This window comes from Hakea prostrata, chromosome 5 (assembly GCF_041222555.1).
Source record: "Hakea prostrata isolate BN-2017 chromosome 5, UWA_Hpros_2, whole genome shotgun sequence".
NCBI classification, from domain to species: Eukaryota; Viridiplantae; Streptophyta; class Magnoliopsida; order Proteales; family Proteaceae; genus Hakea; species Hakea prostrata.
The window spans coordinates 54,236,423-54,260,894 of record NC_142604.1 but is presented as its reverse complement, the minus strand read 5'-3'; the positions used below and the strand labels follow the sequence as shown (position 1 = coordinate 54,260,894).

The 24,472-nt window shown below is 39.3% G+C and overlaps 1 protein-coding gene across 3 annotated transcripts; it reads left to right on the top strand.

Moving 5' to 3' along the window:
* The first annotated feature begins 28 nt into the window (after window positions 1-28).
* Window positions 29-24,142, top strand: LOC149016569 (ran-binding protein M homolog). Of its 3 annotated transcripts, none has more exons than XM_089154665.1 (10): window positions 29-752; window positions 4,934-5,080; window positions 5,638-5,724; window positions 9,053-9,098; window positions 10,963-11,039; window positions 12,818-12,980; window positions 13,508-13,576; window positions 21,253-21,306; window positions 22,597-22,683; window positions 23,110-24,137. In XM_089154665.1, the coding sequence occupies exons 1-10, from the start codon at window positions 406-408 to the stop codon at window positions 23,389-23,391; spliced, it is 1,359 nt and encodes a 452-aa protein (XP_089010791.1). In that variant the 5' UTR covers window positions 29-405; the 3' UTR covers window positions 23,392-24,137. The 3 variants fall into 3 exon arrangements, with proteins under 3 accessions (XP_089010791.1, XP_089010792.1, XP_089010793.1); XM_089154667.1 differs by having other exon boundaries at window positions 367-752; window positions 21,253-21,312; window positions 23,110-24,134; XM_089154666.1 differs by lacking the exon at window positions 5,638-5,724 and having other exon boundaries at window positions 21,253-21,312; window positions 23,110-24,142.
* Window positions 24,143-24,472: the final 330 nt, after the last annotated feature.

The following is a 24,472-nucleotide window of genomic DNA, read 5'->3' as shown; positions in this document are numbered from 1 at the left end:
CAATTATACTATACGGTCGATGAGCGTTTCTTTATTTGGAGATTCTTCTCCTCCGTCGATGTCTGATGTCTGTAAAATTCTCTGTCTCTTTGGGTTTTTCTTCCGAAATTCATTCGAATTCTTGTCAATGCTGTCATATTAGGTTCTTGATCCAATCTCTGACGCAGAAGCAAACTCAATTCCTCACTACTTGAAGGGAAACTAGGGTTTCTGCCTCGGTGGACTCTGCTGCAGTAGCAGAGAGTCAAGTTGTGAGGTCTGAGAAGAAAGAACTTCAAGAAATTATAGAGTCAAGTGTTGAGCTCTGACACGGAGGAATTTTTAGATCGGGCGTCTGTTTCCTCTCTGTGAAGATTCTTGTGAAACTGGCGACAAACCAGAACGAGAGATTGGTGCTTGATTCAAATGATAAGTGGGCAAGATAGTGCTGGATTTAGTCTTGACCTCTCAAAATTCAGCTTGCGTCAGGGCACCAGTGCTATGGACGCTGAGGAGGTAGAAGAGGTTCCGACGCATCTGAATACCATTAATACCTCTGGTGGATTTCTGGTGGTTTCGACGGATAAGCTGTCGGTTCAGTATACAACTGTTAATTTGCACGGCCACGATGTGGGAGTTGTACAGGGGAATTGTCCGGCGCCTGTGAAGAGGCTTGTGTACTACTTCGAGATCTTCGTGAAGAATGCTGGAGCAAAGGGCCAGATTGGTATTGGGTTTACACACGAGAATTTTAAGATGCGAAGACAACCTGGGTAAGAATCCAGTCCCGTCTTTCACTCTTTTGCTTTGACTGAAGTGCTCCTTTATGTGTTTTCGACTTTTGTCTTTTTATATTTTGTAATGTAATCAGTTGCTATCTTGTAAGTGCCGGGTAACGACATTGAAATGAGATATAAATACTGAGAAAACGATCCTCCTAGCTTTTTTTTTGCTGGTAAGGTTGTAGGTGTTATTATGTGCTAAACCAGAGATTGGTTCCTGCCCCTAGCCCCCTCACTTTACACCGTCTATAATGAGGTTGCAGTTGCCAACCTATGAGTTCCCACAAGAGAAAACGGTAACTAAGTAGTAAGAAATAATTAAGCATCTTACATGAATGCAATAGAGGGATGGTGGTTTCTTCACGAATCATGGGCTTGAATTTCACTAGTATGGGTTGTGTACTTGTATTATCTCAAGCCATTTTTTGATTCTTTTTAGATTTGAGTTGGGATGTTTTCTGCTGATATCAGGTTTCTGGTCGTCCATGATCCTCTAATGTCATAGGTAGATGTTTGACATGTTTCTATTTCAAGGAGGGAACTAATATTCAGCATGGTGAGTTGGATATAAGGTTGTGAATGAATCAAAATAGTTAAGAATACAATTGATATAATAGCAGTAGGAGAGAAGATAATGCTAATGATACTAGAAAGAGGATGAGACTAAAATCTTGTTAACCTATAACCAAAATCATACTGAAGGCCAAGAGAATGATGGGAAACAACTGTACTTGACTTTCCTTGCTAATTGATAATATTCTGACATTTTACTTTTGAAACCCCGTCAATTCATGGTCAAGTTTGGTTAGTGATAAAGTAAAATTTGCTTCTCTTGTTGGTGTGATAATTGTAGTTTCCCATCATCAGTGTACAAAAGTTTTCTTCCTAATAGAAAAGGAGTTTTATTACTATATTGTGATTAGGTTCATTTCAGGAGCTTAATGACTAAGTCATGCTTGTAGGGGTGTATTGGTGTATTTCCCACAGTCAATCCTCTATTTATTTAATTAGTAGTTTTAGATTATTAGAAAGGGGAGCAGGCCTTGGCACCATGGTTATGTTGTTCTATTTTAAGGTAACAGCTTCTCCACGAAAGTGGGGGGTAACGCTGTGGACATCTGCTTCTCCTCAGTCTCTTTCAGTGGAGAGAACCTCACACACTGGTGCACCCTTGAATAAAAATGAAATTTTAGATGGTGCTGAGACAAAATCGTGTTCTCTATATTGCACTTGTATATGGATCTTGAAATATCGAACCTCATGCGTGACAGCGTGAGTTCCTTCCTGATACAGATTAGGGAAGACTGCTGGCATCGGTACAGATTATGCTGAGATATGTGTTGGCATTCCAATAGGATTCTCAGTTTCTCACTATAGGCATCCTGATGTTTCTCGTGTATAATGACATTCTTGAAATAGTCATTCCTGCGCTTCCACACCATCTGTATTTTCTTGGAAAATGGAGCTATCTGAAAATTTTCTGCTTATGTTGGTTATTGCTGGTCCATGTGAGATATGTTGGCCAGATGCAGTAATGAATAACTGAATAATTGCAGGGGAAAAGAAAAGAGAATGGAAGAAAATAGACCTGGTGATAAAACTCAGGAAAAAAAAATACTATTCATCTGGGACAATTCATATGGACTTTGTGTGGGCCCCATAAAGCCACTTGTATGGAAGATGTGAAGCTGCCAATATCTTTTTGAGTTTCTAACTATTTAGTTACTATTTCCACGTATTGGCTACGTCGTTAATAGTTAGGCTGTAGTAGTCTCTATTTTCATGTATTTTCAGTTTACATTCTTGTTTTTTCTATAAAGCTTGCTTGGCAGCAAAGATACTTTCTATGTCGTGGTGAGTTCCCTTTTTTGTAATTTTCCTGTATAACAAAACAACCAACAACCACTTAGCCTTATTCCATACTAAATGCAATCAGCCACATGGATCCTTGCTTTCCAATCAGCTCTATTTGGGGTCATACTTAATTCAATGACTTTTGCATGCTTTTGCTCACTTATTCTCCTAATCTCATTATAGTCTGCCGCTATCTCTTTGGGTTCCTTCAATTGGAATCAAAAGCACTTGTCCATTGTGGACTCTAAAGGTTTCCATTGAACATGTATATGCCACCTCAAATGACTTTCTCTGAGCTATTCCCAGACCTGCTCTAATATTTCATTCCTTGCTTTATTCTTCCTAGGGTTGCCACTCACTGATCTCAACATTCTCATCTATGTCACACGCATTTTATCTACATAATGCTCCTTAATGGCCAATACTCCGCACTGTACATCATAGCTGGTCATATAAAAACGCTTGTCCTCACTCCATTTCTTCTGTCCTATTCTACTTCTGTGTGAAGCGTCATTCTTTATATCTTCTTCTTTATTATGATTGAGCTCAAATACTTCACATCAATCTTGTCTATGTCTTCGGCAAACCATCCCTGTTTGATCCCCCCAAGTTTGCTGTTAATATTCTATCATATTTCTTCCAACCTCTATTTTCAGTTACTAAGTGCAGTCCATTTGTTTTTCCAGCTACATCAGCCTGTAACCCCTGATAAATCATACTAAGGGTAGAGTAGGAGGACAAAGTCGTGGTTCAATGTGCTTTCCTAAACTTGTCTTAGACCAAATTTTGTATCAGAGCTAAGTTTAGTACAGTTTGTATGTGGATCATTAAGGATGAGCTTTGGTGCCTTAACCCTGAGTTATTATAGAGATACCAGAGCCTATTTCACTCCACCCAGGTGGAATTGGTGAGGTCATCACTCAAGGATTTATGCTGCCAGATGTAAATCATTATGGCCAGTTCTTGTTTATTTGGCTTCAGAACAATTATGTACTAATGTTATAAAGTAGCTGTTGCAGGAGAACTAGTTATTAGGGATTTTTTTTCTTCCTGTTGTTATTAGGGAGTTATTTCCCTCTTTTCCTTTCATTTTAGGGTTAAAAAGACTGTACGTAGTGATGAAAGACACACAAGGAAGGAAGGAATGGAAGTGTGAATGGTGGCATGATTGGCTCTATGCAATGTTTAGAGTGAGTCCAAGGTTGTGAGAAGCCAAGATGATCTTCTTCTTCTAGCCACTTCTCTCTTTCAAACTCTATAACTACTGCAACTTCTTGTTGTTTGATCCTCCCATATCAATTGTTGTTTTGTTCAATATTATTTCTTCAGCCCCCTTTTTCATTTCATTAGTGCATTCCATTTGTTCCTTCATGTATAGTAGCCCATAAACCCCAGCAAATCATACTTGTGGCCAGAATAGGATTGGTTTGCGGTTTGGTGTGGATTCTCAAACTAGTCCTCCATCACCCGTCCATCTGTTTGGACTGATGTTGAATTATAGTATATTTCTCTACCCTTAGCTATTTAACAAAAATCTTGTGTTGCTGGATGGCTGGTTAGTGAATTATATTAGTTTTCTGAACTTACTAATTTCATGTTTTGTGGCTTCCTATTTGTTAGTTTTTCATCATCAAACTGTTTTCTCTTGATATTTTTGCTTAGACTTTCTAAGAACTAAAAAAATTTCAGCTTCACCAGTTTCATCATCTTAGAGTTTTATTTAGTTAGAAGTTCCTGCCGTGTTTTTGATTACTGCGATTGTTTTTTCTGTAAGTTTCTTAGCATTGATTTGTTTTGGCCTATAGCATATTGTGTCTGCTGGCAATCACATTCAGGATTCCTAGGTCATAACACATACAATTTGAAGTGAATAAGAGGATTTTCAAATGTATGTAAGCACATGATCAGAAGAAATCAAATTTCTATAATTTTAATTAACATGTTATTGGTCTCTGTTTAGTCAGTGGGCTTCAGTTGGGCCTTGAATTAGTAAAATATAGTCCTATTTGTCTTCATGTTTTATGTTAGGTAACTGAAACACTAGGATTTATGCCTAACAAAACTTTATGTGTGGGGATGGCGCCATAATTGATTATCCGGCAGTTTAGTTGAGTTTCTACCAAATCAAAAAAGTTTAATCATCAAGTTTTTTATGGATGAAATTTGTTTTATTTTGTTAAATTTTTTCATCATTTGTCTTTGTTGCCGTACATTTATTTTCAAATATGGGAAAACCCTTACAGTTCATTATTTGATTTTAGAAACTTTAATGTGATTCTAGTATTCTACCACTTGGTTAAGTTGATTTTATTTTTCAGTTGGGAAGCAAACAGCTATGGCTACCATGGGGATGATGGACTGCTTTATCGAGGGCAAGGGAAGGGAGAGGCCTTTGGCCCAACATTTACAGCGGGTGATACAATTGGTGGTGGAATAAACTATGCTTCACAGGAGTTCTTTTTCACGTAAGACGGTTTTCCATTATTGCAAGCTGTTAATGAGTTAGTAGTCAGTTCATATAGTTTTTCTTTTTGGCAATATGGTTGTGGTGTTGGCTTTTTATTGCGGCATTCTTTTCTTTGTGGGTGTTGCATTATCTACAAGGATTTCTAGAAACTTTGCAGCTATTGCCTTAGTTGCTATAGTTTTTGAATCTGGAGAATGGAGATGTGGTTGTGGTGTTGGCCATTCTTTGCAGCATTTCATTTTCCTTTGTGGCTGGTGCCCTTTGTACAAGCACATCCAGAGACTATAATTCTGCCTTGTCTTTAAGATGACACTTTAGACTTTGTATATAATGACATGTTCCTAGGATCGATTCTTTTCTTCCCTCCCCCCCCCCCCGCTGCCGCCAAAAAAAAAAAAGAAAAAAAAGAGGGGGAGGGGGCTTGTACAATCAATTTTGTTCACTGAGTAGCTCTAGTTTTTCCCCCCTAATTATTCCTGTACTAGGTTTATCTCCTACTCCTCCAGAACAAGTCTTATAGATTCTAATGCCTTCTGACGTAATGTGGATGTACAGTAAGAATGGAAAACTAGTCGGAGCAGTCCCCAAGGAGGTCAAGGGTCCGTTGTTTCCTACAATTTCTGTCCACAGCCAAAATGAAGAGTATGCCCTGCTACTTTTTTTTTGTCTGTTATTTTTTCTCTACAACATTAAATTTTTCCATGTTTATTTTATTATAGCTGCAGTTGTCTAAAGTGTTGCATATGATACTTATAAAAGAGTGGTTCTTGCACACATTAGGATTCTCTGTCTGAAATCGTGTTCTTGTGTTCTACTTTTGTGAGTTTGCTTTAACATAATAGTATTTTGTAATATCTTGGAAATACAATATTTTGGTTTGGTCATATATTGTAAATCTCGATCATATATCGTATTTTGGGATAATATCTTGGCTAAGTTGGTCATATCTTGGGATATCTTTGTCAAATCTTGGTGAGACCTCACCAATATCTTGGATATTGTGGTGAGATATTGGTTTATCTTTGAATTTTATTGTAATTTTATGCCCATCGTGCCATGTGAGCTTTGTAATATGGACATTGGTGAGGAACATGCGTAATATTTATGATATATTATAGTCTTTTTAGTTTTGGACATTAATGTATTCATATATAAACATTAAGTATATGATGTGTAAAATAGGTCTTACAAGTGTGCTTCGCAGCGCATGGGTTTTAAACATGAGGTCGAAAGGGAACTCACGTATTTTTTCATCAATCCAAGACCACTGCTGTGTTTAGAAGGCTTAAAATAGGCTGGATAACAAGTCTAAGCCCCAAAAGACCCCTTATAAGTCATCAAGTTGGGCATTTGAGTTGGGAGGAAACAACCTCCCCAACTTGCGTGAGATCTCAGTTTTTTGGCCTAACTAGATGGGTAGCGAGACTGAGTTCTCGAACTATGTGAGAAGCTCAAGATTACCAGAATATACTCAGGCCTGTGGTTATATTTTTTCTTTGTACTAAAAGACTTCTCTTCTGTACATTCTAGTACACATAATAAGTCCACAAACTTCTAAAATTTTGAGAACAATTTTACAATATTGATGTAGGCATCGTTGGGTCTTCAATCTATTCTGTTTCAATGACTTATAAACATACTTTGAGGTCTCATGGGATCTTGCCAAGGTCTCTTTTTTGAGACCTCGTGATGAGATCTCATGTGAAACAAGATGATCCTAGAAAAATAGAAGATCTTGGCCGAGATCTCGGTCAACTTGAGAGCTCGTATCTCACAATATATCGGTTGAAACCCAATCTCTAAAAATACGATATCTTATTCGAGATATCTTAATTTTGATCTGTCCCTACGCTCCTTCTGCCTTTGCTGGTTTTGGTGTTTTGGTCCGATTTTTCCCTGGAGAGTTGGTTGGATCTCTACGTAGGGTGCATCAACAAGCTATTTAGCTCATCTAGAACAAAGATATACAGATTTTGAAGCCAATTTTGAAGCAAGGTGTGTGTTCTTCCCTAACTTCATTTTTTTTTCAAAAACTATGTTCTACATTAATGGAGGTGGTGCTGTTGGATGAGTTGCTTAGGCATCGATTTTACTCTTGTAGTCTCATGGTGTAGGGTCAAGTTGAAACTCATACATGCACTGATTTTCTTGCAAATCTAAACCCACCAATGTGTTTAGAAAGCATAAATAGACTAAATAACAAATCCTAGCCCAAGCTAAGCCTTAATACCCACCGAGATGAGCCCTCAAGTTGGGTTGAACTGACCTAGGAATTTTACCAGATCTTGCGAGATCTCAGTTTTTTAAGGGACCGTGATCATTATCGAGATCAAGATCTCAAACCATGCCTATAAAGTGAGGCCTTTCTATGTGGGCCACCTTATGGTGCCACATGGAAGGGTGATGCAACAACAATGATCTTGATAAATAGGACATGGTTTAGATTGGCCAAGTGTCAAATTTTATTCTAAATTCAATCGTATGTATCCCTTTGCATTGGTTTTTCCTATTGTGTGTCTGTTGGACACGACGTGCATTATGCTCGGACTGTGCCACATGCATCCCACATGTATTTATTCTTACATTTTAATGGAAGTTCTAATGTTTTCTTGTATATCCTTGTTTCGATTTGTGAAAATACCCGATCCAATATCATCCGTATACAGTCAGATGTGCAAATCCAGAAGACTAGTTTGTGTCATGTTTTAGGGAAAAAAATGTTCAAAGTGTGTTTTTTAGCCTTAAATTAGGTCTTGCACCAAATTTTGACTGAAATTCTGATAACTCGTTTGAACACCAAGCCGAAGTAAAAGTTAAAGCTATGGTTTTGAGAAACTCCAAATATAGAAAATAAATATATAACACTGAAACTATAAATGTAATGGGGGCGGGATAACAAAGAGGAGGAACCATGAAATGATGGTGATGGTCCCTACTACATTTGGAATTGGAAGGTTTTAGCTTCATTTTCAGATTTAGGATTTCTATAGATAACATATTAACTTATGGTTATGGTGAAATTGTTGTAAGGATTTTATTTAATTTCTTAGACATTTGTAGGAAAGTGTTGATGATAGATTAAGTATTTCACTATTTTATCCCTTCTTTTCTACATTTCTTCCCCCCCCCCTTCTTCATAGTTAAGGTATGATTGGAAAATGTGAACTACGTGGTTCAACCTCTTTCATTGGCCGTTTTAGGCAACAGCCTACCAAATGCACTAAATGTTGTTCACTACTCTGACTTTTCTTTGATATTGAGAATGTTATGATCTTATGAGGATTATTGATAACTGGTATGATTTACCCTCTATTATACTGATGTTGTTCAATTATACCCCAAGCTTACCTTAATTTTCCAAGTCAAAGTCTGTGTTACAACTTTGATGACTAAGATGGATGAATGTCAAGATGTGAGAGAAAAGAAGAAAAGAATAATATATGGTTGCATCAAGGAGGAACTGGCAGTAATGCCAGTAGGTGACAGGTAAAAGTTGGTTTAGATGGTTTCGAAACAAGCAATTGAGTCCATTAAGGCACCAATTATGAATATTGTGTTGTAATTTGAAATTTGGAGGTGTTAAAAGAATAAGGGAAGGGAAAACTGATTTGGTTAGAACTATGGTAAGACGTATGCTTTCTTGTTGAGTTAACAGAAGATATAGCCTGAAAATGGAGTGGAGTGACAATAAGATTTTGTGTTGGCAACAAAAGTGGTTGGGCAAGGCTTTGTTAGTTGAGTTTACATTTGGTTTTGTAAACAAAATTCCTCTTTTTATCTTTGCCAAGCAAAAGTCATCAGTGCTGCTTTGATATTGATATGCCTTTAACATCTTAATTTGCTGAGATCACATTGTGTATTGATTTTTGTCACTTACTATATATTTTTTTTTTGGTTTGTGGGGGTGGGGGAAGGGGTCTACCTAAGAGTTTGAGATTCTAATAGTTTCTGATGTATTTTAATTCTTCAGGGTGAATGTCAACTTTGGGCAGCAACCATTTGTTTTTGATATTGAGGTAAGCTATTACTCATGTATTATCCTTCAGCACTGCCATCCTTTGTGCTTTGCAATGTTAAGGTCCAAGGCTTTTTGGTTTTCAGGTAATAGAAATATACCACCAAAATGGCTGAAATGGTTAAAATATTCCGCTGAAATGCCCAAACTGTCACCAAAATATGGTCCACTTTGGTAAAAAAACTGATACATTGAAGACCTCCCAATTCACATGCCATTGCATCTTGACAATTGTTGAACCATAATAATATTTGTTGAAATTTTAGTGTTTTCTCAACTGAAATTTCAAACAGTATTGTGGTATGTATTGTGCATGTTTCATTATCAGGTGAATATGTGCTGTTACTTTTTATAAATTATGAGGTTTTCATAACTTATAGAGCATTCAATATCTATGTTCGATAATGCATATTTGTAGAAGGTCCAGTTTCTCTAAGAGTCTTTGTAGGTGCATATGCCATTGCATGTTCAATCGAAGGGATTTAAATAGAACAATGATAAGTCTTTTTATTTTTATTAATTTTCTTTCCTTGTGGTAATGCTATATTTTTTTTTCAAGGATTAGGATCTTATTACTTGTTATTTTTTAATTGTTTGATCCTTTTGTTAACTCAACTGTCAGTTCTATTTGGGCAAGATAATTGTTGAATGCTTAGCTTCATCGTGTATGGAAATATATGGAACTTTATTCACATTTGATGAAGTTTTTAGTAGGAAATAAATCTACATGAACTAGATTCAGTTTAAGCACGGCAATGCCTTACTGCTAGGCAACATAAGAAACATGGAAAACAAAGGCAAAACCATATCTCAATATTTAACTGAGGTCTGAAAGCAAGTTGGTATGGTACCGTACTCACCAGTTATCATAGTAGAATCACATGTTATGGCTGGGCAATGGATCTAACCAAAGAAGGCACCCTATGGTCATTGTTTAGACAGACACATTTCTAGTGTGGATCTTTGCAGCCCTTGCTAGCAATAAGAATGACCTTGGAGATGGATCAAGCTTGGTTCAATTTAAGCAGGCTAAAAGCCTTAGTGCTAGAAGGCAATATGTGAAGTATGAAGAAAGTAGGACAAAATCATACCCCAATAGTTATGTAAGGTGTGAAAGCAAATTATAAAGTATGGATACCCACCAGAGATCACAGTAGAAGCACACGTTGTGTCAGGCTCTGGATATAGCCAAAGAGGGCACCATCATTCATTGTTTAGACAGATGCATTTCTTGTGGTGGATCTTCCCAAGTCCTTCCCATTAGGATTGGCCTTGGAGATGGATCACACTTTTTGGTTGAATGTCATAGTCCTTTGATGTGATTTTGAAGGGATAAATGTTGTATGTCATCGTAGATGCATAATGTTCTGTAATGTTTTGGGGACATGAGTTATGCTAGGTATGTCATACAGGGAATGGGAAGATGATTTGTTTACCTGGCCGTGCAATATATTCTTGGAGTCGGCAAATTGCCTTTAAAATTCTGAATCATGTTCTTTCCCTGTGCTTGAATGGATAAGACATTAAGGTGAACCGTATGGTGCTCCAATGAGTAAGCGTGGTATAATATGCTGACTACTTATGTTTTTGGGAGGAAAAAGAACTGCAAGCAACATGTATATGATGGAATACGCTTAAGGTTTCCTTGTTATGAACCTGTGAATGATTTGTTATTCATTTTTGTTGGTGAACTGTTGTATGTAGCAAATGAACAAAAGCTCATCTGTCAGAGTTGTTCATTTTTATTGCTGATGTCTTATGATTCCATTGCAACTTGCAAGTGATGATCTACATTTTGATTTTTAAACATGTTTCATTTTGTATAGATGTTGAATTGTTGTTTCTGCTCCCTTTTTCTTCCCTAGGCTTTTGCACTGGAGGAAAGAATGAAGCAAAAGGCGATGATTGAGAAAGCATCACTGCCTCTTAACATTAGTCATCGGTATGTTCATTATTAGTTTAGGCTTGTTTTGCATGGACTTCCCATTTGTGGGTAAAGGTTGGAGTTCAATCCTTTTTTCTGCTGCTTCATTTATTTATTGTTTTGTCCAATTGTGTTTGTGGTCATGTTTGTGTTTTTGAAAAATGACATACATAGAGAACTGGTACCAAGGTCAGATCCATCTTCTTTGACAACATTTTACTCGCATTGTGAGATAACTCTTGGGTCATCAGTAAGAACTCTAAATCCAGTGTATTACCTTTGGAAGATTGGCATGCTAGATTGAATCTGTATATTGAGCTTTCATGATTGGAAGATCTAGCCATGTTCGCATGTTCAAGATGCAGGAGAGGTGTGGGATCAGGGTTTATGCAGCTGTAGAAGCCTAAAGATTGCCTTGATTTGTGATACTTTGAGCATCAGGGGCACCCAGGCTTTTCACTGTAATTTGGATTAAAGAGGGAAATACGCAAAAAGTTGAGAAGATTAATGGAAGGCGTCCAATTACCTTCGTTTCTTTTACAAAAAAATGAAAAATGTTCTAGCTATTACAGAATAACAAGAAATCTATGAACTATCTGAAAACACATTTAAATTCGTCAACTGTACATCAATCTGATTAAAGAAACAAATTAATTTTTAGCTATTACAATATAGCAACAATTTAAAATGTAAAAATTTATCAGCTCATAACAATTGATAATAGGAGATGTCAATCGCTTTGTTATTTAATCTACCATATGAATAAATAAAGTTTGTAATAAGTACTAGCTGTTTGTGGGTGGTCATTTGAAATGTGCATCATGTGACAGCGGCTCGAAATGGTTTGTAGGCTTAAGTATGTGCAGTTAATTGATTCAACTTCTAGTTTGGTTACTCATCTTGTTAAAGCATAGTCCTTATGATGTGCATATGCATCAACTTGGATTTAAGTCAGTGTTGGAGTGACATCTCAAGAAAAGTTTGAAGGTTCTTTATAATTATATTGTTAGATTTTGTACTCTATTGAGGAGCTAACGATGGCAACGTTGTAGGGTTTCATAGATCTAGCTGTTTGACTGATCAAGCAAACTGTTATATTTTTTGGGTGGATCAGATCAACTTTAAGTTGAGATATCTGATGTAGTTCCCTTTCATGTCTTTGTTTTGTTTTGTTGGTGAACAGATTCATCCATTGTGAACTCAAAAGTCTAAGGCTAATTAATTTGGTCTTGATAACTTACTAGAATCCCTTATCACACTTTCCATTTGTGTTTCCATCATACAATGACCTTTTTTTGTCTAGATCTTTTCCTTATAAATGCTTATGTTGCTGATGGAACTCCTGGGTTGGGGAGGTTTTGGTTCTTCGGCTTTTGGAGTAGTTTTTCTTGAGTTTTGCGTCAAGACAACGACCATTCATTAGCTTAACAGATCCAGGAAAGCTGGTGTGGGACATAAGTTTGTATGTTTGGCAAACCTAGTTATCTTAAGTCTTGATACCATGTGCTTTAAATGGATGGGCAATGGAGGCATTTTCGCCTTGTCTGTTTGCTTTATTATCAGCACAAACTTTATTAGTTGTATTACTAAATACGTCTAGGTTTTCTCTGGTGGTCGCTGATTTTATTTTTTGATAAATACGAGTTCTTCTGTATGTTGTTCTATATCTTTACTATAACTTGGTATTCTATCTTCTGTTATTTCGATAGTGTCCAAGCTTTACCTTTTGCTTCATATTTTCTTCTGTTCTCTTAACTCTTCTTATTTTATTTTTTCCTCTTCTTCTGGTGAACCAGGATAGTTCGCTCCTACTTACTGCACTATGGGTACCAAGATACGCTAAATTCATTTGACGTTGCAAGTAAAAGCACATTACCTCCTATTCCTTTAGCTCAAGAAAATGGCATTAGTGAGCAAGCTGATGCATTTGCACTAAGCCACAGAAAGATTCTTCGTCAGGTAAGAAGATCAGGTGTGATGGGTTGTATGAGTTGGTTTAGAAGCAAGCTTCATTATCTTAGACTGTTTTTGTTCTCTTCCTCTGGTTGGCTGATCCCATATGTTTGGGGAGTGGGGACTACTCGTAGTTTCATTAATTCCAATGAGTAGGCATTTTGGCTGAGATGCTATGAACAGAGCATTGAGAGATTGGGTGAAGAATGATGATATTGATTACCAAACTTGCATTATTCAAAATTTTTAGCCCAAGGCGAGAGTCGTGAGGAGAAAAATGCAACGTTGGTCCTAAGATAACTAGACCAATTGTCACACAATTAATTTTTTTGTTTTTATTATTATTTTTATTATTATTATAATTTTTTTGATCCTTAAGTACTATGGTTGTTGCTTTGTCTTCAAATTTTTTGTAATCCTTGAGCTTTATTGCATTTTAGTCTTTCCTTTTCTTTTTTCTTGTTATTGGTTAATAACACGATACCATATGGCTTTCATTTTAATATTCTTTAACCTATTTTATACGGGTGAAGCTTATCAGGAGTGGAGATCTTGATTCTGTGTTTGGTAAGCTTCGAGATTGGTATCCTCAGATTTTACAGGTAAATTTCTTCACTTTTGGATGTACAGTGTAATTACTGTCTGTCTCATTGTGGCATGCATCTGTGTCTGACATTTGTGGTATGAATTACTCCAGTGTAAAATATCCGTATTAGCGGATGTGCTAATGCAAAATACAATGTGGTGGATGCCTGGATTGTGATGCATATGACAAATTGAAACCTCAGATTGGTTGTTTATCCTTTGTTTTCCCTACCTCCCTTTTACCATTTAATTACCATGAATGTGAGAAATTATCTCAAAGAGCCTTGGATAAGATGCATGCAGTAGTATGTAACTAGGGGGAAAATAGACCCTGGGAATTTTTTTTTTTGGGGGGGGGGGTTGTGGATGGGTTGCTATTATCCTCAGGCCAATGGGCTAATGTGAAACACACTGTAGGTTGTGCCTGGATGGTGATGTATATGAAACAAATTTGAATTTCCTACCTTTCTAATTATTATGAATTCATTTGATGGTGAGTATTGTAGGCAAAAGAAACAAGAGCCTGGGACCCCCAATAAAATGCACTTAGCAACTAGGGTTTCTTTTTTTTTTTTTTTTTTTTGGGGGGGGGGGGGGAAAGAGAATTGTTTCTGAAGCATTCTTTCTGACTGGGCCGCCTGCTAAACCTCCAGCTGGTGAAAGCTAGGAACTATGACCTGGCCCTCAAGATGTTAAACTCTTAGCTTACCCATTGGTCTGATAAAACTGAAACAAACACCATCACATTTGTTTGTACAGTTTGTATGTAATATCTAATTTTTGTAAAGGTGATTGTGTTTTTACAAAATCTTTACCTGATGGGAGCTTGTATGAACAGGCAAACTCCATCCGGACCTAGAAAGGGTAACATTTCTCTGAATTAGTCCCCATTATGTAGTTGGTTGTTTAGATCTTGATTTTTATGTGCCTGCTGATGGATACCTTTATTGACTTGTATATACCTTTATCCATAGAAGCTACATTGTGGAAGCCTCCAAACAATCTATTGGTGATCTGTGATTTCTGATTCATTTGTTTAATTTGCTGCTGCATGTTGGATCTCTGTATTATCCTATGCGTATGAATGCATATTTGTTGGCCTGTTCTCATATTTCAATGTTTTTGAGATTATTTACAAAGGGTCTAACTTTGAAGAACCTACTCTCTGGTTTTATAGTGCTGCTTGATGGAGATTGTAATTGTTTAATAGAGATAGTCAGATCTTATTTTATTATTATTATTATTTTTGGAATGAACAAAGAATTCGTTACCAAAGAACCCCAGAAAGGGGAAAGGAGAAGAATGTACAAAAGAAGGGGAAACAGTGGGGTAGGGGGCTACGAGTGACTAGGTGCCAAAAGAGACGAGCCAAAACCCTAGCTAAAAACAATCAATCCGCCCCTTGGGGTATCCTAGACTGGGGGTGAGGGAACACTTATATCCTAGCAGAGACATCAAAGCAAATGGCTTTCCGCATCAAGTCAAGGGATCTTGAGTTGGAAGTCCATTCTCTAAGATTCTGCTCCCTCCATAAGTGAGAGATTGCAGCACCAAGAACCAACTTGTGCTATATCACAAATAGAAGAACCAGAAAAGGATCTCAAAAGCCAATAACACACCTTAGGGAACCCAAAGGAATGGCTAGAGCAGGGCCAGATGGAAGAGGTGGCATTCTCCCATATGGAACAAGAAAAGGGACAGGAGAAGAGGTGGTTTATGTCATTAGGGCCATTCCCACGTAGGATTCAACTCGGGTTGATGGTTAGGTGTCTCTGGATGAGGAAAGACTAGGGAGGGAGGCAATGGTTGATGACTCTCCAAACTGTGTAGGCATGGGGGGGATGTGACCTTCGAACCCCAAGGGGTGCTAGGTGATAGGTTGGCTAGGGGTACAAGCAAAGTTCCAAGGGAAGGAGGAGTTGAAGGAGCCAGTGGGGGAGGGTTGCCAGATAGTGAGCTCATGAGGGATGTGGTGTAAGGGGAAAGGTTGGACCATACTTGAGTGAGACTAAAATGTAGGGGGGAGGGACCTAAATGTTATTCGAGATGGAGTCAGAAAGCAAAGGGAATTGGGGATACAGGTTACATTAATTTGGTAGGGTTTTAAAAGGACACCAGAGGGATGCAAGGAGTCAAGCCAGAAGGAGGTGGAAGCACTGTCAACTATTTGGCATCTGATAGTGGAGAAGGTAGGGTTTGAGGAGTTTTGGCTAGGCCCAAGATGTGTTTGAAGGATGGATGGTTTGGATGGAGTCAGTTTTCAACAACTAGCGGTAAACCCAATCGACTGATATGGGTCATGTATCGTGTAGATCTTCCAGATGAGCCTTAACGAGTTGGCAATGTTGAAATCCTGAATCTGGCGAATACCAAGGCCCCTTTAGATTTGGAAAGGGAAAATAGAGGACCGACTAATGGTTTGAAGGAAGTGAGAAAATTCTTGGCCTTTCTAGAGGAAATGATAGAAGAAGGATTCCATGGCTCTAGTGGTGGCTTTGGGTAAAGAGAATGTACTACACTAGTAGAGATAGGATGATTGGAGGATTGATCTAATCAGGACCACCCTCCTAGAAAAAGAGTGGAGCTTGTCTTTCTAGAATTGGAGCTTTTTCTGGATTTGGTCAAGCATCGAGGAGCAATAATGTTTAGTGAACCTACCAGGGATGAAGGATAGAGCAAGATAGGTGACGGGGAGGGAGCCCATAGTGAAGTCCATAAGGTGGAAAAAAGGGAAGATTTGATGGTGCCAGAGACACCTACTAGGAAAGAGAGATTTCTCTAGATTGACAAAGACTAGTGAGAGACTCGTAGAGGGAAAGAGACTAAGGTTGGAGGAGATAGAAAAGGTGAGAAGCTTTTGGCGGTTTTATCATAAGATCATTCACAGTAGTGAGATGGGTGAGATTGAGGGCCTTGCATTTGGGGATGGGAGAGATAAGGTGCTGATTAGACTTGGTTTGAATGATTCTCGAGAGGGCTTTGAGGGCTAGGCAGAAGAGAAAAGGGGAAGAGAGGATGGCCTACCAAGACGAGAAGGGAAGAAGGTAGCAATGGATCCATTAGTGATGACAAAGAGGGTGGGGGGGGGGCGAGAAGATGTAGGCTTTGACATAGTGGACAAAAGGGGGAGGTATTCCCATCGTGGAAAGAGCATCAAGAGTGAAGCTTGGTTTTTTTTTTTTTTTGTTGGGGGGGGGGGAGGGTAGGGGGTAAGAAGAACGATCAAACTTGTAGATGATCTCAGCATAGATGAGGATATTTTCAGTAATACTCCTGACTAATTGAAAGCAAAGTCATTCTCGCTAATAGGAGAATTTTTGCATTGAATTTGTAGAGGATGATGGACCAATAATTGAAGAGGGAGGAAGCATGAGGCTTACTGGGAATAAGGTAGAGGAAGGTTTAGTTGATGGGGGAGATTTGGGAGGGATTGACAAGAAACTATGTGTTACGTTAATGAGGTCATCCTCGAGAAACCCCCATGCAACATGGAAAAGCCCATGCTAAAACCATCAAGCCTAGGAGTATGATTCGACTTATGAGAACTGATGGCCAAGAATCTCCATAATAGTTGGGATGGGTCAGAGGTTTTCAAGAAGGGAGGCAGAGCAAATTTGTTGATGAAATTAGGGGGGATTGGGGAGCAGGGAGATAGCGAAGAGGGGGAGAAGTAAGGAAGTGAAGGAGGAGACCATATCCAACCTCCTTTGGTAGAGAGGAGGGTGGGGATATAGTTGTAATTATGGCAGGCTTTAAGGATTGGTGGAGGAGGAGGTTTTTGAGCTCAAGCCATTTGACGTTGGATTTCTGACAGAGGAAGCTCACTTCTTGGGAGCTAAGGGTGGCAAGTTCCGTTGAGAAGGATTTTTCTTCATCTACAAGGGATGGGTAAAAGGGGTTTGACACTTTGAATGGAGAAGAGATTGCACATGGGAGAGATTGGAATAACAAGGGGAGATGAGGGAAGAGATGTTACCAAAGGTGGTAGAGTTATGTGCTTTAAGAGCAAATTTGGAATTTCAAAGTGTCTTGGCAAAGGCAGCAAGAGAAGGGGAATGGAGGTGGGCTTGGTTTTCCTTAAGGGTTAAGGGTCCAAATGTTGAGGAATTTGAATGTTGCAAGGGGAGTGGTCTGAGAGGCTGGTGGGAGGAAGGTATCATGGGAAGTAGGAAAGCAAGAATCCCAGGCTTCATTCACTAGGAATCTGTCTAGCTTGGGAGCAATGTAGGCAGGGCCCAATCTCTGGTTTTGCAATGTAAGGTGGCTGGACCAACAGAGATCGGTAAGGGCGGTGTCCTTGATGAAACTTTTGAAGGCATGCACAACACTGGGATCAAGGGAGTTGCCCCTAATGTTCTTGTTGCTGAACTTTGACAACGTTGTAAGTCGCTAGTGATGCCCCAAAGATGAGAACTGACAAAGGAGTATAGAGAGGAGAGATCTTCCTACTGAGGGAGGTGAGCAGGAGGCCAATTGATAGCATAGATGATGATGAGGAAAAATTGGCCTGAGAAAGGAGGAGGCTAGCGCAATGGTGTAGGAATTGAGAATAGGAGATGGGGGATATTTTAATTTTAGTGGGGTCTCAAAGGATATAAATACGATGATTTGGAGAGTGCTTATAGTTGGTGAGGAGGGCTTAGGAAGGGGCAATTGCAAGAGCAATCTGGTGGGCATTGGATTGTTGTATACATGTTTCAAGAATCATGCCCGCAAGCTTTGGAGGATGATAGGACGGATTTGATATCATCCTGTTTTGCTAGGAAATTGAGGCGCTTGACATTCCAAATCAAGGTTGCATGAGTTATGGGAAGAGGCAAGGAGAGGCGCAACTATGCCAAACATGGTAGATGGACCTATGATGAGAGTAGGTACGTCCATACCAGGCAACATAAGATAGGAAGAAGCCGGGAATTCCTGCGAATCTGGTCTCACTCAGTTAATTGTGCAACTGGGGGGAGTCTCAAAGATGTGCAGGTTAATGGTAGCATTAGACCTGAGGAGGGTGATAGAGGGGGAGGGAGAGCAAGGGTTAAGGGTAGGCCTAAGGGGAAGGTGGATCCATGGTGAAGGGGGGGGGGGTGGGCTTGTTGGTTCGGTGCAACAGGAAAAGGAGCAGTATTGGGGGGGGAAGGAAGGATGATTGTGGTGGGCCCCACAGAGATGGCGATGTCAAAATGCGCATTAACGGGGATGGTTTATAGAGGGGGTGATGTGTTCAATTTGGTTTGCAGAGGGGTTTTGGGGGGGGGGGGGGGGAGGGTTTGGTTAGGATAAAGAGGGAGGTGAAGTGGGAGTGAGGCCCATTTAAAACGCAGAGTCGAGTTAGAGAGGGAGTGAAAAATCAGGGACTGTGTTTGCGGAAGGAAGGGAAGAATATAAAGAAGGAAAAGAGGGGTTTTTTATCGATTGCGTTGTTCCAAGGGGGGGCAATAGTGGGGAAGGGCTAGGGTGAGGCTCTTGGATGGGTGGGTCAGCAAGCTTGACTAGCAAAGCAGGAAGGGGGTGCGTGAAATGGCAGTTGTTGAAGCTGAATCAGCTGTCTACGGCTACATAGCAGCTGAGGAGAAGGAAGATTTAATAGACGCACGTAAAACAACCAAGTGCACTGATTGTGGCAGTAGCAGCATGCAGGTTTCCTTTGTCAGTCACTGTAGCACACCAGAAGCAATGACAGAGGGCAGTGGCTCCTTGGACTGAGGTGCAGGTCGGTGAGATCGTCCAAACCTGGAGGCAAGTTGGCTGAGGTAGCGTTTTCGCCAGCAACAGGAGTGTCTTCGACCACAACTGGGGTTGTGAGAACTGAGAACCTAAAGATGAGGAGGTGGCACAAGGTACTTGCAACCAGATGCAGATAGAGGGTCTTGAGAGTCTGTGGCGATAACCATGATGGTGAAGGCGGCAGCATCGGATGGAGGCGAAGAGGTGGTGGCAGCAGCAGTAACTCGAGTCAGCAGTAGTGACAGCAACATTGGTCTTGCAGTTGCTTGACAAGTTTTCGAAGATTTTTCTGCAAGAACAGGGGGATCCAATGGTACTTTGCAAGCTGATCAGGTGAGAGGCCATTGTTGTCCACTGTGATCATTCGAGATAGATGCTTGGGAGGAAAAGTGGCCCATCTTCTTGGTATGAGAAACTGATCTCAGGGGCTGGCCAGTGGCTGAAGCTACGGCTGAGGTAGCTGGTGTCCTAGAATTCTAGAGGGGAGCATCCATAGGGGAAGGGGGCTAAGGTCGACCCTATGGAGCTGCGAAGATATCTCCCATTGACACAGGAGGATGAGGTGGTTGCCTATAAGCCATGAAGCACTCTCCAGTGCCAGGTCCTTAACAGCAATAGTGAAGAGAAACACATCGTTATCGAGCTGAGAATCTCAAGGTTGCCGGGAACCATTCATTGCTTGGTAAGGGAAGATTTCATGATGGGGAAGGGTCGGGGATTCCAAGGAATCAGCCAACTAAGGCATAGGACCACTTCAGAATGCTGGGTTCTGGAGCAGAGTAAGGGCAAAGGGTGTGAGCAGAGGAACCATCAAAAATTGAAAGAGACTGGGGGGGGGGAAGATGAAGTAGAGGTCATGGTATGAGGGTGAAGAAGGTTTAGGGGCTGGAAAATAGAGAGGACCAGGGAGATGGAGCAGGGGAGGGGGTGGGTGGAGGTTGGGAACTGGAAGAGGTCAGGGGAGAGGAGGCTGGACGGAGGTGGATTAGTTTCTTCAGGAATCATTGGGTTTTCTTAGGAGAAATAGATGGTCGGAAATACATTAGGGCGTTTCTTCTTCTTCTGTCAATCTGAGAGTTTTAAGGCTACAAACTCCAAAGGATTTCATAGAATCCAAATATATAGACTTGTAAAGAGAACATCTTTTCAGAAAGGAATCAAATGGGGATAGGGGGACATAGAGTACCCCTGGTCCTGACCATGTCAAATTGTTGATGTGATTGTGCTACATGGCCATACCTAGGCATTAGAGTTTCCTAACAGGGGGTAGAAGCAGGTTCTACATCAAATAATGACAACGTTTTGGTTTTTCGTAGTTCTATATTATTAACCTCAGTCAAGTTGGCAATGGATCTTCACCTAAGGAAGTGTGAGGTCTGAGCTCGACTCCGCATACCGTTGGGGTCACTTATAAGGATGTCTTTGGTGCTTTTCACTGCTTTCGGTGAAAGTTGGGTGGTTCTCATTTTGACCTGGCTCATGCATTCATGAGTCACCATGGACCCGTGTGAATAGTTGGACCTAAGGTCTGGATGCTCATGTGAACCAAAAAAGCAAAAGACCTTAGCTTGATTGTGTTGACTGTCAACTGGACTTTGTATTTTAGTTTATCTCAACCTTTCTAAAATTTTTTTTAATCATTTTCAGCTATTCCTTCCATTTCCCTCTTATGACATTCTTATCATTTGATGCTATGTATGCCTGTTTCACATTTGTGTACCAATTATTCGTTCATGTTGATTGAATTCCTAATTTTTTGTAAGCTTCCAAACGATTGAGGCTGGTCTGTGTTCTATTATAGCTGCAGTAGTTTTCTCCTTAAATGGTTTTGTTTTACCCTTACACTGATTTATTTTCTTCACAGGATTGTGTTTTACTTTTTTTTTAGTCTGTATCGTTGTGTTGATTATATTTATCTGGTTCAGTGATATTTCTGAGGTGGTCACGTTTATAAAATATTTGTTTTCTGCAGAGTGAATCGTCCACTATTTGTTTCCTTCTTCACTGTCAGAAATATATTGAACTTGTACGGGTAAATATCTTCTCTTTGTATATTTTACTTGAAAGAGAATATCTATTTAGTGTAAATGATCTGTGACTATTGCAATTATTACTAGTACGTTTGCTTTGGTTTGATTAAATATCTTTTCTTTTTCAAGTTGTCTGTTGATGTCAACATTTACCTCGATTCTTTGTTTCTAATTCGACTCTTTATCACTTAGTCCATGTTTGCCTCTTGTTGATTATAATTCCTATTCCATCCATTCTTCTGTCTTCTTGAGTGAGTTTTTGAAGGTCTGGTTCATTACAAGAAAACCACTCCCTTGTTGATACTTGACATAAATTACAGATTTGGCACTGCTTCTTTGTAATTTTTGTATTTGGTATTATTGATATCCTTGTGACTGATTGAAAGGCATACAAATGATCTATGTTGCTGCCAACCCCATTTTGTTGGGACAAGTCTTCGTCGTTGGTGTTGATATTTGGGTAGGCTTGTATCGAACTCAGCTGTGTATTGTGTCCTTGGGATTAATCACCCACATTGCCAAGATGAAGACGATTATGAAAGTTGTGTCTGGATCCATGCCTGCTTGGTGATACATATAGCTGAGTCCTTAAGAGTCGTCGTATCGAAAAATGAAATTCTGTGATGGATCCTCTGCTAGACATATACCCACACTTAACGCCTGCAACTTGTAGGTCACTATTTCCATATAAGTTATCCATTTTGGTGGGTATGTTCTTGTTATAGTGTTATGTGTGACCCATATTCTTGTACCTAACTTTGAAGATGGACCTGCATTGACATATTTTGGTGGGCGACCTGAATGACCCTGTTCCATGAAAACTGTGATGAAAGCAGTGGCCCAATCTCACAGCTCATCACTGGTCTTGATTTATGGGGGGGGGGGGGGGGTTTGCTGTGTAGTACAACCTGACCCGATAAGGTGACCAATTACCCGATTAAAACCTACAAATATGTGCCCTGTGTTTTCCTGTTAGGTCGTTGTGAGCTTTTTGATTTTTGCCTTTGGGTTTTGGGTGAGGGTCGTTGTATCGCTTTTTTGGCGATTGGTTAAGAGATTTCCATTATTTTCTCTTTCAAAGTGGAAATTCTTCTTCACTCGTAGACACGACATACCGATTTGGTGTATGAACCACGTTAAACCTCTGTTATTTACTTTTTGTTCTGTTTCTATTTGTGATTTCTTGGTGTTTTCTTAACAATACCCATTAGTTGTACCCATTAGGTATATGCTGGAATGAATAGTAGTTGATAATATTGGAACTATGTCTTCTGGTTCATATTCAGGTTGGGGACCTTGAGAATGCTGTGAAATATGGTAGAGATGAGCTGGCGAGGTTTTTTGGGATTACACAGTTACCGTATCTACTTGAGGTACTCTTGATGTTGTTCTCATTGTGTAAGATTTTGTAACTATTGACTGCATTGTCTGAATGCTTACATTCAAATGAACATTGAGGTCGATGTTTGGATAGCTGGGACTAAAATGGAGAAGTCCAAAACAATGGCCCACTATCATAGTGGGTCAGTATGTGACCCATAAAGCTATACCCTAAATCCCGAATTTTGTGGTTGGTAGTGGCTTGAAGACCAGATTGGGAAAATATTATGTTCTTGTTTCCAACTAGTTTTTGAGTGGCTATCTATCAGTTTTTCAGTTCTAGACCTGTGTAAATTCTCTATAATATATTGTGCCGCGTATCCTGGATATTATCCCAAATCATAATTGCTTGAAAATTCAGGTCTTTCATACTTTGTAGCAAATTTAGTTTTAACCGTCAACTGCGATTTCTTTTCCAGGACTGCATTGCTTTGTTGGCGTATGAAGAACCCATGAAATCGCCTGTCGCGTATCTCCTTGACATATGCCAGAGAGAACTTGTGGCAGATGCACTCAACTCAACGGTATTATCAACGAATCCTGGAATGAAACAGACAGACAACTTTTTACAGTCATATCTTGAAAGGTTGCTGAGGCAGCTGAGTGCTTGTTGCTATGAGAGAAGATCAGTGAATGGTGATCAAGGAGAGACTTTCCATCTGAACAGGGTTCTACAGAGTGGGAAGGAAGGAAAGTCATAACTTACATTTGAACTTTAGCCACTGAATATGAATCTCTCCTCTTCAAATCCCAATCTTTCATGTTTAGATAGCATATTCCTTGTATAGGTGAATGGTTTCTGCTTTGAGCAGCTAACAAGCTGAGCTTCAACCCACATGTTTTAGGATCATTCCCGTTCGTTTTAGATGGATGGTATTGCGAGTCCAGTCCATCATTCTTATCTTTGTTTGGGAATGTCTATCTAGTAGAAGCAGCAAACTGGTTCAGCTTCATTGCATATTATAACAATCAGGGAAATATCTTCAGACAAGAAAAGGAAACAAAGAGCGAACTCTATTTTGGATCCCACTGGGTTGTTTTTGGACTCATTTACACAGGCACTTCATATATTATCAAAGATATTCCAGAACCTCCGTATGATATGATAAGAAGTGGATCCCCCTAATTTATAACACCTTTTATTATAGAACTTCAGCCCCTACCTTTTCTTCTTTAGAACTTGGTGAAGTTAGTTAAGAGTAAAATATTATGGAAGCACTGGAATCTTTTCTTCGAAGTTTTGCTAGATCTGTGAACTCGATAAGATGCAAATCTAGAATTGCGAGCCACCAATGAAATTAGAAGGAAAAACAAAGGGTCATTTTCTTTAATTATCAGATGGCAGGGCGTTTTCTTAAACTCCAAGATTTGAGTGTAGTTGTGGATTGGTTACTTAGTACGATAGGAGATCAAAAGAGTTAGGATCTCCATGGGGCTTAGAGTAGACTTGGACCGATTTGGGTTGATAGAGTTTATTGAGAAATTCTTAATATCAACCCATCCCAAAAGAGTCAAAATATCTGTTACAACCCTACAAGTGGATAAGATTATTTTTTTAAAGAAAGACATGGTACCTGTCAAATGATGTGAGTATTTACTATTTACCCTTTTAAATTAAGTTAATGGAAATGTAAATAATACTAATCATAAAATCAAGTAACATTATTTCAGTGATTTCTTGATCAATCTTTTACCAAGTTGATTTTATGTTCATACAATTGATTTTATTAATTAAAGGGTTATGATAAAGTTTTCGCATTATTGGAGGTGCTTTTTTTTTAT

Bases quoted from the DNA above. Each gene is read 5' to 3' on its own strand.
- LOC149016569 (XM_089154667.1), top strand. From the start codon at position 406: ATGATAAGTGGGCAAGATAGTGCTGGATTTAGTCTTGACCTCTCAAAA. The intron at 13,577-21,252 runs GTAAATTTCTTC...TGTTTTCTGCAG, and splicing joins GGTATCCTCAGATTTTACAG to AGTGAATCGTCCACTATTTG. The intron at 21,313-22,596 runs GTAAATATCTTC...GTTCATATTCAG, and splicing joins AATATATTGAACTTGTACGG to GTTGGGGACCTTGAGAATGC.